The following is a 16,871-nucleotide window of genomic DNA, read 5'->3' as shown; positions in this document are numbered from 1 at the left end:
GTGCCATTCCCATCAGCCGCACCACGTTCCCTGTTCCAGACGACATGTGTCTGCCCGCAGCGGTGTCCCCGCTGCCCGTCCTCTCCGGCCCTTCGCCGCATCCCCCAGCGCCCGCTGCCCGCTGCCCAGGGGCGGCGGGGGGAGCGGGGGGGCCGGCCGGGCCGCTCCCAGCTGCTCGCGGGGCGGAGCCAGCAGCACGGCGCGGTGCCGGCGAGCGGTGCCGACGGGACGCGGCCAGCTCAGCCCGGCGATGCGGCGCTGAGAGCCGTTCCGCGCCGCCGATGGACGCCTCGCTCCGCCAGGTGGGGGCCCCGGGCGGGCAGGGCGGCGGCAGGGCCGGGGCTCTGCGGGGAGAGCCGCGGGGCTGCGGGAGGAGGATGCTGAGCTGCCCGTAGCTGGGGAGCCCAAGTTTCACTTTTTCTCTGGCTCTCGGGTTTGGTTGCCGAACGTCGCCCGGGCCCGGTGTGCCAAGGGCTGCCAGAGCCCGCGCGATGCGCGGTTCCAGCCGCTCGTGCCGAGGGCTCTTTGCGGGAGCGGGGAGAGGATTTGTCGCATGATAGTCATGGCTGCCCAGATACGCTCGCACGCTGCTTTAATCCCCTGGAGCGACCGGAGGGTCCGGAGCCTGCCGCTGCCTGCGTGTGCGTGTCACGGCTCGGCTGCCGCACGTGGCACGGGGCCAGAGCCCGCTATGGGATCGGGAAGGCGTGAGGTGAGAGGAGGGGAGGGAGCGTCCGCCTCCATCCTCGGCCTCGCCGTGCCGCTGCCCGGTCACCGTCCTGCGGCCGCTCTCCCTACCGGTACCCGGGCTGTGCTCCTGTGCGCGTCCTCGGGGCATCACGCACCGCGTGGGGCATCGCGCCTTCTGCCCCAGTGCACGTGGCCGGGGCCGTGCGTGCCCCACTCCTGCCCGAATCCTCGCTGCCTCTCTCCTCACCTAACGTTGCTTTTGGTCGCGGCAGCGTGCAGCCTGTGCTGGTCCCGTGGCTCTGCGGGGTGATGGAACCATCCCGGGCTCTGTGGCTGAACCTCCCTCCAGCCTCCGTTGGATTATAAGCCATTAAACTCAGTGTCTGACCCCCTCCCCCCCGCTTTTCTCTGGGTGCACGGGGAACGGGTAGCCCCTGGGGAGCAGCTAATGGACTGGGGCTGCCCCATCCCCCAGGAAGCGGTGCTCTTATCGGAGCAGCTGCTTTCCCAGATCGGGGAGGGAAGGAGTGGCTGCTCCGGGCTGCACGGCGAGGACTGCCCCCGGGCCGGCACAGCAGCGCCCAGCTCATAGCAGCCATTAACTGATTAACCTGCTGCTCTGGCAGCCCGGGCTGCCTGCATCTAATCAGATGGAGGCCAGTTTTCCCAAAGGGCCATTTCACCAGAGTCTTCATGCCCACCCCTCGGTCATGGCCTTTTGCAGCAGGAATAGCCACTGCGGAGCCTGAATGTGCCTGATGGAAATGGGAGTCAGGAGGGAGCCCAGGTGGCCAGGGCTGGAGAACCAGGATGAGCACGTGTGGGAGAGCCTCAAGCTTTGCTCTGCAGGAGGGGTGGTGGAAGCCGGGAACGTGGTTCCCTGCAGCGGGAATGCTCGGCATGCGCTGCATCCCAGCCGCTCTTCCTCCTTCTCCATGGGGGTTCTTGGTGGGAGGGCAATGCCTGAGCAGAAGGGAGTTGCTCCACCTCTTGCTGCTGCAGCAGGAGCCAAGATCGTCCCAAGGGATGCATGTCATCCTTCACAATGAGCAGATTAAAGCCAGCGTGCTGCTGGCCTTGCTTTAACAGGCTCCTACCCTGCACTCACAGCATTCAGATAGCAGTTGAACCATGTGTTCGGGGTCGGGAGTTAGATGGGGATGCTTTGGGTCTTCCAGCTTCCCTATCTCCTCCCTTGGCATGGTGGAGACCAAGGGGACTCTTTTTCTTTGAAGTTTATCTATGATGATTGGCTTGATGATGGGCTCAGCCTGCTTCTCCTGGCTGTGTCCAGGCAGGGGCCTGTGCCCGTGCCCCGCTGCTTGCGTCCCGCTTCAGCCAGACCCGTGCCAGACAGGGAGGAGCAGCCCCGGAGGCAAGGGCTGCGGCTGGTGGGAGGTGGTGGTTTCCCTGCGTGTCTGCAGTGTGGCAGGATGTGGGTGACACAGAGGATGTGACTCGCTCTCCAATATTCCCCGAGGAGCAGGAATGCCATGACCCAGGTTAGAGAGGACGCCGCTCCCATCCCGTCCCTGCCTGCACCCTGGCTGGCAGGACCAGCAGCATGGCCTCACATCTGCCTGGGCTGCAGAAGTTGGGGCTCCTGCAAGGGGAGTAGGCAAGGTATCCTGGAGGATCCACATCCACAGACTCATATGCAATGAGGAAAACGGTTCGGCTGCCTTTGGTGACACTGAGCACGAGCGATGTGCTGTCTTTCTAGATAACAGTGAGCTGAGTGCCCACATGTTAACTACTGTTGGCTTCAGAAAATGCCACTGGAAAGGAGTGGTGCATAGAACAGCATCTTCAGCAGGGGGTGCTGCGTGGGGGGGGATTCCCACCGTCCTCCTTCCTCCCCTCAGGGCAACAGGCTGCACCACTTTTCCCAATGGCCTTTGTGTAGCTCAGCAAGAAGGTGGTGATCTCCTAGAAAAGAGGATCTCGAGAGACTGGGAAGAGAAGGAGAAATGCTGACCATTACGTATGTAATGCTCAAGGTCACCAAGAGAATGCGACACAGAGCAACCCCTCTCTGTTCAGTCGGTCTGAGTGGTCCAGCAGAGAGAAATGTCACTGTCCTAGGGCAGTGACCCTTGAGTGTTTCAGGCTCTTGAGATCCTCTTTTCATAGAGGTCACCATGTTCTTGCTGAGCTATACAGAGAGGCATCAGGGAAATCAGTGCAGAATGGATGACCCTACGTGCAGAATCCTCCCATTGCAGATGCACATCCCCAGAGCTACAGGGGTGGGTGGATGTCCCCCCCTTCCCTGCTCTGGGACAGAAGGGGCAGCTCCGGCACTGGGTGAGCCTAGTTTTCCCTTTAAGGAAAATGGATGGGCTATTTAGAAGAGATCATCAAGACACAAACTGTCACTGTGAGCCTGGGTGAACTGGAGCATGAGAGCGTGACCTCCTGCAGGAACAGGGCTGGGGTCTTTCTTTGGTGAGGAGGTGGATGTCAGTGCTCTGGGGCTGATTGGGTTGTTCGTTAGCCCTGTTACCTTCATAATGAGCCAGTGATCAGGATTTGGCTGAATCACGCTTTCTGGAAAGTCATCTTTTTGGAGGATCCCCAGCTTTTTGCAGTTTCTCCAAATGGTTACACAACCCTGCTTTAAAATAAATCCTGTTACATTTCTGAAGTGTCTGGCAGCCACATCCGCCTTTGGGTCCTGCTTTCCTTCTGCTGGGTGAGAGCTGTTCTACCCCAAGCAGCAGTCTGCAGGCACTCCTGTGCTGCCCACGCAGGTGAGCAGCCCTCAGTGCTGAGGGCTGCAGCCCATGCTGCTCTCATCCCAGCACTATCAGTGTCTGGGCCAGATAGGGCAGCCCTGGCTCTGACTAATCTACCTAACGAAGTTAGCCAGTCCTTTTGCATTACAAGGGATCTTTCTGAATAGCAGAAAAGATGGAGCTTTTTACATTTGCTCTGTAAGCCTTCTTTCTCACACCTCAAAGCATAAGTAAACAGGAAACTTCCTTGCTCCTGTTTATCCATCTGAGACATGCATCAGCTCTGGTAGCAACCAAATGTCCTGCGAGCTTCAGCAGTCTGCAGTCCTGTTGGGTCTGTGATTTCCAGAAGAAATTCCTCTCTTTGAAGTGTTCCTTGCATTCCTTCTTCCGAATCTGACCTTTCAGTTTGGCTGTATGTTAATCCCATTTTGTCCAAACAAGCCTGCAATCCACAGCCTCATCCTCATGGACACTTACTGCTCTACCAGATGTTGGCATTATCAGTGCTGCTTTTGATTTTACGTCCTTGCTGAGAACACAGAGTAGTGTTGACCCTGTCTCTGCAGAGATTTGTTGGGAACTCCTTCACTTAGTATTGCCCTGTCTCCCCTGTATGCCTGTACATTAAATGAAGAACTCAGCAATCTGGTTGTCCACATGTTGACAGGTGCTGCATGACAACTGAAGATGGAGTACCTTGAAGTTTAAAAGGCTGAAAGCAAAAAGCTTTTTATTTCCCCATGGGCTGTTGCATGGAGCAGCTCGCAGTGACTTGGGATAACCCTGGCGAGCCCTCAGTGAGGCTCTGACCCTTCAGTCTCTTGGAATTTCCTCTGTATTTCCAGGCTTATCAAAAATGAGTATCAGCTGGTGGGGGACTTTATGGGACAGATCTCTGGGAACGTTTGGACCTGTTGTTTTTTAAAATGCTTGATGTCTTTCCATTCACCAGTATATGGGAAAGTTCAGCAACATCTCAGTGTGATGCAAAGGGGATACTTTCCAGGAATGTTTATTAAAAACTTGTGCGTGCCTCCATTGTTAGTCACAATGCTGCCACCCCCAGCTAGTAATAGGATGCTGCTACCAGCACGTGTCTTTTTCCCCAGTGATTTTGAGAGAGAAAATAGTGAAGCATCGATCTATTTTTTTATTTCTGGCTTTACTGTTTCCCAGCATATTAATTTTTGAGGGCTGTTTCCCCTTTTTCCTCTTTCACTCTTACTTGAGAAGGGGTGAAAGTGCATCCCAGTGCAGAAGCACACTGCTTGTGTTCTTATTGGTGTTCAAGGCAAGGACGCTCAGGATGAGCAAAAAACAGGAACAAGTCTCATGTGAAGAGTTTGAAACACCCAAGAATTCTTTATTAGTGACATGACAAATAGGAGGAGACATGGCAAAAGAGCAGAAGGTAATGGATGAGACAGAGAAGGTGGATTGAAATTCTCTGTTCTTCTACTTCTGACTATGAGAAGAAGGGATTTTTTGCTTCATATGAATGAGGGTAATTAAAAAGAGTGCTTTTCCATCTAATGTGGGACTAGAAGGTACAACTCCACGTGGCATGGAATTAATGAAGTCAAGGATGTTGCAAAGTGCAAAAAGGTATAGGACATATTTGACCTGCCTGACTGCATTAATTGGCAGAAGGGAGAGGGCACTAAAAGCAATGTCTAACTAGAGGGAAGGGCAGGGCAGGGCCAGCTGTTGCTCAGCTAGGAGCACCTAGCTGGTCAGTGAGAACTTGGTGTGGACTGGAGAACACCTGCCATGAAGCTGGGAAGGTTGCACACTAACTCCCTTCTCTGTGCATCTCATGCCCATAGCAAATGGTTTTGCTCTTCCCAGTTGCACTGTGCTGGCTGCTGCAGTCTCTGTTCCCATCTCCCATCACCCACGGTCTTGTGGGCCACTAAGCCTGCTCCCACTGGTCGGCTCTAACCTAGGGTCTGGCCCTGTGACTTCATCTCAGGCTGACACCAGAAACACCCCAGGGTTCCTTTGCTCCCTCCCATATGGATCTATAGTGTCACAGACTCCCCCTCCCCACTAATCTCGTATCCATTAGCTGAGTCTCTCCATATCTGTCCTATCACTTATTCATGATCGTCCTGATCAATCTGTTGAGAAGTGCATTTATTGAAACCCGAGCCTGGCTTTCTCTGGATTGCACAGGCCCTTAAGCCCCGTTGCTGCTGCCTGGTATACCACCAGGAAGCCCATTGGGGCCAGGAAGAAAGCTGGCTTAGCACAATGCTGCTTCTGAGCCTACGAGTGTATGGATCCACTGTCCTTGGAACAGAGGTATGCATATACACAGCAGTACGTATGGCTGAAAAACTTATAGCACCTGCATTGATTTTTGACTCTCAGTGCAGTGATTGGAGGTGGTTGCCCAAACCAGGGCACTGCCAGGGCCTCTCGTAGCGTTGTATGTGCAGGTTGGCCTGCCTGTGGCACAGGAGCTCTGGCAGATCAGTACTTTGCTCTTTCAGTAGCTGCTGTTGATTCATTTTTATTATAAAATAAAAAAATTAAAAAGGGTTTGAGAAGGAAAGAGCTATTCTCATTATCGAAGGAACTCAAGGGCTTCTCCCATGGAAGTTCAGCCTTGATGCCTGGCAGATCTTAAGTTTTCTGCTCAATTTAATCCTTTCAATGGGTCAATGCGAGGCATGGTTGGATTTGGCTGAGGGGAGCAGTGTGAGGGCAGCCTCTCTGGTGTCACCATCTGCTTCTGTATTTAGTCAGGATGCCTTGGGGAATGTCATGTTTAGATAAAAGGGCTGATTGCAGGAAATGGGGGCAGTGCCGGGCAGAAGTTAGGATAGTTTACTCTGTGGTTGCTAGTCTGAGCATCTCAGCTCCATCTGGAAACAACATAAATGGGTGCAAGTTTACTAGGCAGGGGCAATTGCTGTTGTGAGAACAACTGCTACACTGAAGCAAACTGAAGTTCAGTTCTGGGCAACTGAAATGCTGCAGTGCTGGGGTTTTCTTTTTGCCTTCTGCTCTTGGCAGCACACAGAAGAAGGATCTCCAAAAAGTGCATGGGAAATGGTGCAGTACTGTGGTGCGGTAAGGTGCATTAAAAAGGCTCTTCTTTCATCCCAGCTGCTGGGAACTCCAGGAGCAACAGTTTTCTGATGTCGACTCTTTGCTCTTGACACTGCGATGGCAGCTGAGAATCTTTGGTGGAAAAGGGCTCACTAACCTTTGTTGCTGTGAACAGGTTTGTGCAGATCTGTGTGCAGTTTGGGAAATGGATGATTTCTACCCAACCGTGTCTTGCCCACATGCCTGAAGGCACTACCTTGAGCAACAAAAGTTTCAGTGGGAAATCTGCAGAATGCTGCAGCAAAGTTAGAATTAAGTCAGTTTTCTTCATGTCATTAAAACCAGTTCCTTTATTGGGGGGACTGGAGATCAGTGGCCAATAGGTATGTCTTCTACAGAAGGGAAAGTGCAGGGTGCTAAAATAAAGAAGAATGAACTATTGTTCCACATTCTGTCTAATGTAATATAGAAACACTATATCAAATCTCTTCGAACATAATAAGCCTGTAAAAAGCTAATGGTGCTGACAAGTTTAAGAAGAATGTAAGGGCTTCTACAATCAATATCTTAGGGATAGAAAACAAATTAGGAAGAATGTAGGTTTATGAATCAATGAAAAAGTCCTTAATATTAAGCACAATGGCTTTTTCAGCCTAGCAAAGCAGAATTTGTGATTTCTATGGGAAGATGCAGGACAGATTGGTTTACAATAACCAAAGAGCAAGATGTTATGCTTAATTCTGCATGACGTGGGCTGTGGCTGGCAGGGTAGGACGAGCTGACCCAGCAGGCTGACCACCCCAGCGCTTCCGTAGGAGAGCTGAGATCTGCTTGCTCCATCCCTCCCCTTTGGGATTCAGCTGGTTTTTATTTGAGCAAAAGCATGATGTAGGCACGTCACGTTTCATCTGAAGACCAGTGAGGATCTGCACCACTCTGCAGGTGACAGACCTTTCAGCAAACCCTTTTATTGCCTTCTTAGGTGCATGGTGTTGAGATGTCTTGTGGCCACAGGGCGCTGATATCTAGCAGAAGGCCATGGATAGCTGCCTTGGCCATGCTTCTGTGTAACTGGAAGTCTAATCCCTGTTTGCATCTTAACCCCTTTCCTCATCCCAGATTTTCACAGCAAAGCCCACTCACACATCCTTCACTGTGGCACAGCTTGGGTTTGTGTTTTGAGGTCTGGAAACAGCAGGCTGGGAATCACCCTCAGCTGGGCACAAGTATGTGTTGCCAGAGGCCTGCTGTTGGGATTTGCTGGGCCACTTAAGGACCATCACAGATGTGTCTGAGAAACACTCACATCATGTCCCTTACTCAAAGATACTCTTGCAAAAGAGGAAAGCAGAAAGCTCTGTGAAGTCTGCATAACGATGGGTGATTACTGAAAGCACTTTGACCTGAGTGATGTGTGGGTGTATGAAACTGTAAACACGCTTTATTTACATTTTCTATTAGAATTATTTTTATAGCATGACTGTTGATGACTGACTGTTCCGAGTTTGAAAATGTTTAGACAGTTTAACCAACTATTCCATTTCTATTTTTCCTAAAGATTGATGTTTTCTCCAGCTTGCCTTGGGTGTTGGTACCCTGTGTGCAAATCCTGCTGGCTCCAGTTCTTTCTAATGGGTAGTTTTCTGTTTTTCTGCAGGGTGCCAGGGTATGGCTGCGGGAGCAGGACCAGCTGCAGCCATGCACTGTTGGGCTGTGTGCCGATGGAAATGTGCACTTCACCTCCGATTATGGCACTGTAAGTGGAAATTTGAAGTGGGATGTACTCTATGGAGGAATAGCACCTGGAGGCCATTCACGGTGGCTCTTCATTGCTTGGTAACTGACTGGGCTATCTTGACCCTAGTGAGAGCTCAGATGAAAACACCTTCATTTTGATCTGGACTGGACGGATAGTTGATCCCTAAATCTAGTGTTCTCACTCTCTGGCCCTGCTTCCCTGCAACTCTGAGGTAGGATGTCCAGCATTACACTACAGGGCTTTTGTCATTTGTTGTTATTTCCTTAAAAACATCTTGAGCACCAAATCCATCAGAAATGTGACTTCCTGGAAGGAAAGGAGGAGCCGACGCTTATGAAACACAAGAGATTGGAAAACACGTTTGAGACAGGCCAGCCCAATGCTTTATGGATAAACATGACTGAGATATTGAGAGGGGCGTTTGTTTGCGTACTCATTGGACTTAATGGACAGACTGGGGGTTGAGGAGAAAACCTTCCTCTCCTGCTCAGCCTGGCCTGGTTGGCAATCCCCACCTTGGGTTGTGTGCTGGCCAGGTTTTGCTTTATTCCTGATCACTGTGGGGACTTGGAGGAAGTCCTGGTCATTTTGTTTTGACTGTGGGCTTGATCTGAGACAAAATCAATTCATCACTGGAGAGAAAGTGGAAATCTTTGGCTGTGTTGTGAAGTGCTTGTGTAGTAATTTGATGGCTTGCTTGTAGTTAGAAGACAAAAAGCTGGTATTTTCTTCCCAAATTAATAAAGATCTTGTTAATGCCTATAATCTTCCCTTTTAAACATTAACTATTGGAAAAGAGGGACTCCAGAGGCATCTCTGATGAGAGATCAATTTGTCCGTGCCTTTTCTCTTGCTTCAGGCATATTCAGCCAGAGGAGTCAGCTCAGCCATGCAAACCACAAGCCAGCCCAGCCCCACCACATGCAAAGCTGGGTGGGTGGGGGATGTCCAGGCTGCTGGAAATGGGGAACTGAGCAGTGGGGAAATGAGGGTCTCCTCACTGGCATGGCTGGTGGTGGGAAGGGGCTTGGACCAGATTCTTCTTTAGATGGGCATGCTTTAGATGTATAACCCCAGACAAGAGCCTCAGGACAGGGTTAGCAGATGTTGATTTAGTCCTGCTAATCATTTAGCCTTGCATTCAGGGCCAGTTTCTCTTCAGGGTCTCATTTTCTCCTGTGTTGTCTACTGGAGGAAGTAAACAAACTCTGACCCATCACACAATTATTTTTCATGCATAGCAGCCTCTTGGCACAGGTACTCCAAATGTGCGGGGTCTTCTGGGACACTTGTGCACTCAGCTTTTTCCCCAGACATCTTTTTTATTGTTTCTTGTCTGGCCCGATGGCCACAATTGCTGACAGTGTGGTGGTAAGTGAGTAATCGCCAGGGAGATGCAAGGAAGGATCACGTCATGCAGTTTTGGACTTGCTCCCTTCCAAGATTTACCTGAGTCAGCAGAGAGAAGAATGGCAGGGGTTTGCTGACTCATGGTTTGAGAGTGCTACAGTGGCTTTGCTTCTGATGGTCCAGTTCCCATTGTACCTTTGCAGCTCGTATTCTGAATTTAGGCGTCTCGTTCTCCCATCCTGCTTCCTGATGAGCTCCCTGCCCCTTGGGTACAGCCCCAGCTCCACAAGGAGGCTGCTGCGAGGGGGCAGGGTGACCTCATTCTGTCTGCAGCTTCCAGCTGCCTGGCTGCCCTTCTGCAGCAGCTGCGGCAGCCTGCAAGACTTGGGCAGGAGAAAGCAGTTAGATCAATGCCATGGACGATGTGCTTATTCTCTAGAGGATCCATTGGGTTCTTTGTTGGCACCTGGGGAAGCTGACAAGCAGGGATGGAGATGAAACAGTGCCTCAGAAGGGAAGGAAAAGCCCACATTTCTTTGCAAGTATTGCTGTAGGCTGCCTGTATGAAGTGTCTCATTTATCTATCTTGGGTTTTGCCATCTAACGCAGCCTGAGATGCTGGGTGTGAGATGGCGCACAGCTGAATCTGAGAGTGGGAAGCAACTGAAATAGCATTTGTGAAATGCCAGCATCATGCCTGAGGAGGAGGAAAGCAGGGCTGGAATATGGCTATGGTGGAGGGGAACGACAGTTTCATCTCAGTTGTGTGCAGGGAGGTGAGGAAGATGACCCAATAACTGAAGTATGGGCTACTGAGGAGGAGGAAGCTCCAGCAGGAAGAAGGTTGCAGCAACTGAGGCAGGAAGAGTGCAGCTGTATAGATAGAGGAGAGGACACTTCCAGAGGAGTGGTAGATGTCACTTTGAAGGCCGCATCAAATGCATACATGTCAGCATGTGCATAGGAGATCACTACATTGGCTTCTCAACTGCTTTGCCTTCCTTTGCCCTTGACACAGCCACCACACACTCTGCTCCAGGGCAATACCTGGAATGTGAATAATCTTTGCCTGCAATATGCTGCAGTCAGAGACATGATACCACCTGTGCTTCTGTGCACAACTGCTCTGGTCTGCTGGGAGTAGCTGCCACTATTGCTCACGCTGAGCACAGTGTGCAATACCTGTCCAGGCGGTGCCCTGCTCTGACCTGTCCTGGTAGTGCTGAAGGTGATGGGACAACTCTGTAGCAAAGGCAGGGAGTGTGCTGTGTGGGTTGTGTCCAAAGAGCTCCAATAGGTAGAAACAAGAATGGAGGAACTGCTATAATAATAGGGAGCAGATCTGTGCCTTATTCATTTCCTTTTCCAGTGCTTAAGTATAAAGAAAAGCACTTGTTTCTGTAGGAAATCAAACTTGTATGCCCAGGTGACATGCTCTTATTTTTGTCCTTATCTCTGTTCCTCCAGGTGTTCCAGTACCCCAAGGCCTCCCTTTCCGTAGGAAAAGTCTTGCCCATGCACCAGAGCAGCATCAATGGGGTAGAGGACATGTCCATGCTGGGAGACCTGCACGAAGCTGCCATCCTGCTCAACCTGCACCAGCGCTACCAGCAGGGTAACATCTATGTAAGTGCTGAGCTGGGCCATGACCCTTCTGACTGACAAGTGCTGTTTATATTTGGGACTGTCGCTTTGCATGGGAAATACTGATTTAAGCATTGTTTCCTGAGCATTGTTTCATGTGGATAAAAAGGGGTGGTTTTTTTCTGCTTTGTGCCTTGCTAGCTCCATCAGCCCTATGAGATTATTTTCCTAGTGTAGCAGCCTCTTTGCCTATGTAGAATTTCCAAAATATGGCCTTCACCTATAGGATTTGTGTACCCAATGTGAATGTCTGTCTTTTACTAGCTGGCACTCATATTGCCCAGATTCCCTGCTGTTGCTGGGGATTATAAATGGCCAAGCAGGCAGGAAAGTACAACAGGCTGTCGTTGGGTATCGCTCCTGAACTTGGCTAGGAACGCAAACCTGTTGCCTGCTTTTACAAGCAGTTGTGCTTTTTTGAGTTGCTCTGCTCTCCTTGCACAGCAGAGTACCAGCACATCTCGTGATTTCCCTCAAGGCCTTGAGGAAGGAGGCAGGCATAAGGGGAGGGACATGGGAGGGAGAGCATTCCAGGATGAGTCTGCTGGGTGGCAGTGTGCTCTGCTTAGGCTTAATGTTGTGAAGACTGCCTTGGGCTGCTTTACCCCTACCTTGCCTGTCCATCCTCTGTGTGTACTCAGAATTTTTCAGATTATGACAGGAAAAATGTAAATCTATGTTGCATAGCAACTGTTCCTAAGGCAACTGAACTGTATGCACCTGTATTCCAGGAAATGATCAATAAAGTAACCTGGTTTCTTAAGCACCTCCTCCACTGGGATGAGGAGGATGAAGTGGGATTGCCCTCCTTCTCATTGTGCCTGGCACCAGAAATGGCACACTGCTTCCCTGACCATGTCACCACAGCCCTGTCCCTCTGCTCCTCATCAGCACTAGCTCCATGCCTTCTCCAGCCATGTGGAAATGTGTTAATGTATGCAGGCAAAAAATGACATCATGTCCAAACAAGTGTGTATTTAGTGTTCTTTCACGGCTAGAGCATAGTGGGTGAAAGTTGCAGGTGAACTGTACCAAGGGGAGTTATGCTTATCAGTCAGGACCCTTTCATTCCTGCAGCTCCAGTATCCATTAATAAAAGTGTAGCCTACGTGATGTGTGGGACGTATAAATAAGCCAAGGGCTATACCTTTGTGCTGCCTCTAGTTCTGCCATGCAGGACCCAAGAAGCAGGCATGACCAGAAAGATGTGCCCTGCTCTACAGCGTTCTCTGGGGAAGATGATGGAATCTCAGAATGCCTTGCGTTGGAAGGGCCCTCAAAGATCATCCAGTCCCAACTCCCTGCTGTGGGCTGGTTGCCACCCCCCAGATAAGGTTGCCTAGGACCCCATCCAACCTGGCCTTGAGCACCTCCAGGGATGGGGCACCCACAGCTTCTCTGGGCATCCTGATTGCTCCTTGCTAAGAGACTGGCTGGTATGTACGTGGTTGACAACACATGCTGTGGTTACTATAAATTGTGAGCAGAAGTCATCTATGATGGCCTGCAGGTTATGGAGACTGCAACTGGGAGATGGAGAAGTTTCCTAGAAGCACCACTGAGAGAGATGGCTGTAATGGAAATCCCAGGCAGCAGGAGAACAGTTCCACAGAAGACATGAAACTAGAATGGGAAGTACAGAATAAAACATAGGAGAAAACCTCTGTGAAATTCTGGGAGAAGTGTTGGGATGGATTTCTGAATACCTGCCTTGCCTTCTCCAGATGATACCTGTTGCTCAGCTGGTTGTACAACACACTTTCCCGATCTGTTTTTTCTTTCTTGGTGCTTTCCCTTTGACTTCCACTTGTCTTGCCAAAAATCATCTGCTCTCTTATTGCTTCTGTCTCCAGTGAACTGTATTTCTGACTACAAGGGTCTATATCAGGGGGTCTTCAGTTCTTCTTCCCTTTTTGCCCACTTATCTGTGTACTGCTGGCAATGCAGTGATGCCTTAGGTGCTGGTTTGACCCTGGTGATCTGTGTCACTGCTTTATTAAATAACTCTTAAATAGTTTGGTGGCTACTGCATCTTATCGGTCCAGTTTCTGGCTTTAAAGCTTGGCGTTACAGCATAACGGTGAGAAAGTGTGTGTCTTTCTCATCACCAAATATTCCACTTACAGCTTCTCCAATGGATGCATGCAAATCCTCTTATCTGTATGTGGTGACTGGTAGTTCATGGTTTGGCAGTAATACTGCGCAGCACTCCAAGGGATTTCATCTGACAGCCCTGCTGAGAATGGCTGCTCCTGGAGCACAGCAGCAGCCCTGTGAAGGAGGACCCCTGCCCAGCAGCAGGATTTAAGTTGGACATTGACCACATTGTAGCTTCATTGCTAGAAGATAGATAGCACTAATGCTCTGTACTGCAGCTCTGAGAATAACTGGATTTGAGCTGGCTGGCTGAACCGAAAACCAGAATGAATTTCCTTTTGACTTCACAAAAGAGAATGTTTGAAATCGGATAAATTGGCTTCAGGTATTTTATTTTAAACCTTATAAATTCTTTTCTTAAATAGAGTCTCTTCAAATAAAGTATTTTCAAAATATTTAGAAAACGTCACAATATTTTGACTTCAAATCCTTGAGCTTCAGCTGTCAATCTCAGTTGGCTTTATGTGATTTAAGCTGCTCCAAACGGTATTTTTCAGCAGCAGCAGCTACAGAATGATACACTTTAACAAGTCTTGGTGCCTGTCTTCATTTCCCCTATTTGTTCAGACTCTGCTTGGACCCAGGCAAGCCCCCTGCGCTGGGGATCCTGGAGTAGAGCTGTCAAGGTGACCCCTGATCCTGTTTTAGTCCTAGGGTTTTTGTTTGTTTGTTTTGTTTCTTTTTTTCTGGAGCTTTATTTCCTTGCCATGTTTTTTTTTCTTCCCTTAGACCAACATTGGCTCCATCTTGGCATCAGTGAACCCCTACAAGCCCATCCCCGGTCTGTACAGTGTGGATGCCATAGAGCTGTACAGGCAGCACCGCCTGGGTGAGCTGCCTCCCCATATCTTTGCCACTGCTAACGAGTGCTACTGCTGCTTGTGGAAGCGTCACGACAGCCAGTGTGTTCTGATAAGGTCAGAAAGGGGGAATTGGCTGCTCTCTGGCTGTGTTACATGCTGCAGGTGGGAGGGCTGTTACTTCAGTTTGTCCTGGAGCTGTGAAGAGCCCTACATCTCTTCCTCCACAGTGGGGAAAGTGGAGCTGGAAAGACTGAGAGCACCAAGCTGCTGCTGAAGTTCCTGTCAGCCATGAGCCAGACCTCCCTCGGAGCCCCAGCCTCTGAGAAGAGCACGCACGTGGAGGAAGCCATCCTGGAGAGCAGGTGTGTTTTGCCTCCGTATCTGCAGGCATCACTTTGCAGGGCACTGCTTTCTGGGCAGTGCTTCTGTTTGGGCTGCGTGGGCCTGAGCAGGAGCTAATGCTCCAGTCAAGGCTAGGATTTCCGCACCCTTCAGTAACTCCCCTGCCATGCCCACTCCTGAGCTGGCTCACAAGTCACAGCACAGCCTTGGTCTCATATCTCCTGTGGCACAGTGCCCTGTGGCCATGGCTGGAGGGAACGTGGGTAGCATCCCTCCCTGTTGCAGGGCAGTGTGGGTAGCTAGAAACCTTCAGGAAAGAAATAAAAGCCCTTGAGTATGGTGCAGTCACGCTTCAAGACTTGTTGTGATTAGTTGTTCTATAATCTGTTATAACGATTAACTTCTGAATAATCTCCTATCTGTGCCTGTCTCAAGAGGAACCACGCAGCAGACAGATGGAGACATTTAAAAAGCTCATATTTCTCAGGGTAACAACTGCAGTTATTTTTTTTTTGTTCAAAAAAGTTGAGCATGACAACATCCAGGCCATGCTTGTAGGATCTCCAGGCTCTGTGCTTGTCAGGCCTTCAGGTTATTTTAAAATGGGCTGCATGGCAAAATGGAATATTATAATCCTGGATTCCATGTGTCAGTTTGAGTAGCATTTTTTCCCTGGTGCAAGAACCAAACTGCATGGTAACTCACCACTGCCCGTTTGTTTGAACTTCCTGAAGACTGGAAGGTGACCAACAGACAGAATTTTTCAACTCATCGCTCATCTGAAGTTTGATTATAGATATTTTTTGTGGTTTTTTTTTCCCAATATTTTTTTCTGAAGTAGATGATGTGACTCTCTTCGAATAAAGTTCTCAGATATGTAATTTGTATGTATCGCCTCTGCTTGGAAATAATGTGGCTTGTATCAACCTAAGCAAGTTTTTAAGTAGTAGGACCAGGACCTGACAAATCAGTTTAGTACTGTTTGTTTGTTTGAAATTGTGTGCCTGTAATTTTAAGAGGTTGCTTGAATTGGCTTCTTTTTCAAAAGAGGAAGCAGAAAGAAGAAAAAAAAAAAAAACAAACAGGTGGTTTAAAGCTACAGTGTTTGTACTAGATGATGTTTCTGAACATCCTGAACAAAATACTAACTCATTTGGCAGGATGCTGCTGTATGAAGCACACAACCAGCTGGGGTCTTGCCATTTCTGAAGCCGCACTGGTGGGGAATGCCCTGAATGGAACAAACACCAGCTGCCCACACTGATCAGGGTCTGATTTAATTAAGTCAATCCCAAAGGTTTAAAATTGTGTAGTGCGTGATGACAGATTGCACTTGCCATCTTTCCTTGCCCTTGAGCTCATCCTGCTTGTCCAGTCTTGTGCTTTAAGAAATGAATCTCTCCCAGCAGTGCATGCTGTACAAATGGCAGAAGGCTGAGCACAGGCTTTGTTGTAACAGTATTGCATCACCAGTCCTGTCTTTGTTTCCTTGTTCCTTGCAGCCCAATTCTGGAGGCCTTTGGAAATGCCAAGACGGTTTATAATAACAACTCTAGCCGCTTTGGCAAGTTCATCCAGCTGCACTTCTCTCAGCATGGGCACATCCAGGGCGGACGAGTCACTGACTGTATCCTTTTCTTCGGTGGACCAGGAAGGGCTGAAGAGAGTGAAGAGGAGGAAGAGCTCAGGGTGGGTCAGGAAATGGCTGGTCAGCATTTATTGATTATTTAGAAAGGTGAAACCAAGCCAAGTCAGTACCTCCCGTGCAACATTTGGATGTAGAGGACGAGAGGAATTCAGAGCAGCAATTACAGCTCCTCATTTTGGGGTTGCCGCCTCCAGTGGACCTTGAAACCTTAATGAAGGACAGAAAAAGGAGGATGCAGTCCACTTAGATTGTGAAACAACAGTTTCTTCCTTGTTTGCCCACATAGCCCAATCCCAAAAGCTGTAACACATCTCTTGTCTACGCAAGGCAGCTAAAGCTGCATTTATTGATGTTGGTGTTCAAAGCTGCCGATGACTGCAAACCACACCAATTTCCAGTGGAGCAGAAGCCAGATGAATTTACTACTGCTGTAAATAACAGGTTGGGATTGTTTAGTCTGTGCTCTTTGTGCTGTCGGTAGATGAAAGATAGCTGTCTCTTGTAGAAACCCGGAGATCTGTTGCAAGACTTGTGTGAAACACAGGCTCTTGGATCAGAGTGACCTCTCTAATCTCTCTAGGTAGCCATAGTATGGCTCATTCTTTGTTACCTTACCCCACCATTGTGCAGGTCCTGTGCTCTATCAGACCCTGCCCTTTTATATGTCTCTTTAGCACATA

The 16,871-nt window shown here is 49.6% G+C and overlaps 1 protein-coding gene across 1 annotated transcript in view; it reads left to right on the top strand.

The window, feature by feature from the left end:
- Positions 1-238: 238 nt before the first annotated feature.
- The window catches only part of LOC136057954 (unconventional myosin-X-like), a 68,473-nt gene continuing 51,840 nt past the window's right edge, over positions 239-16,871 (top strand). Inside the window, exons 1-6 of the mRNA XM_065751073.1 lie at positions 239-302; positions 8,146-8,244; positions 11,065-11,223; positions 14,128-14,315; positions 14,429-14,563; positions 16,046-16,170. Of these exons, the coding sequence (XP_065607145.1) occupies positions 282-302; positions 8,146-8,244; positions 11,065-11,223; positions 14,128-14,315; positions 14,429-14,563; positions 16,046-16,170 (727 nt within the window). The 5' untranslated portion in view covers positions 239-281. The remainder of the gene's footprint in view (positions 303-8,145; positions 8,245-11,064; positions 11,224-14,127; positions 14,316-14,428; positions 14,564-16,045; positions 16,171-16,871) is intronic.

The sequence above is a fragment of the Cyrtonyx montezumae genome, unplaced genomic scaffold (genome assembly GCF_038088225.1).
Source record: "Cyrtonyx montezumae isolate F1298 unplaced genomic scaffold, pur_monq_1.0 scaffold_7, whole genome shotgun sequence".
Classification (NCBI taxonomy): Eukaryota; Metazoa; Chordata; class Aves; order Galliformes; family Odontophoridae; genus Cyrtonyx; species Cyrtonyx montezumae.
Note: the sequence above shows the minus strand (reverse complement) of the source record. Positions and strands in the feature narration are given on the sequence as shown.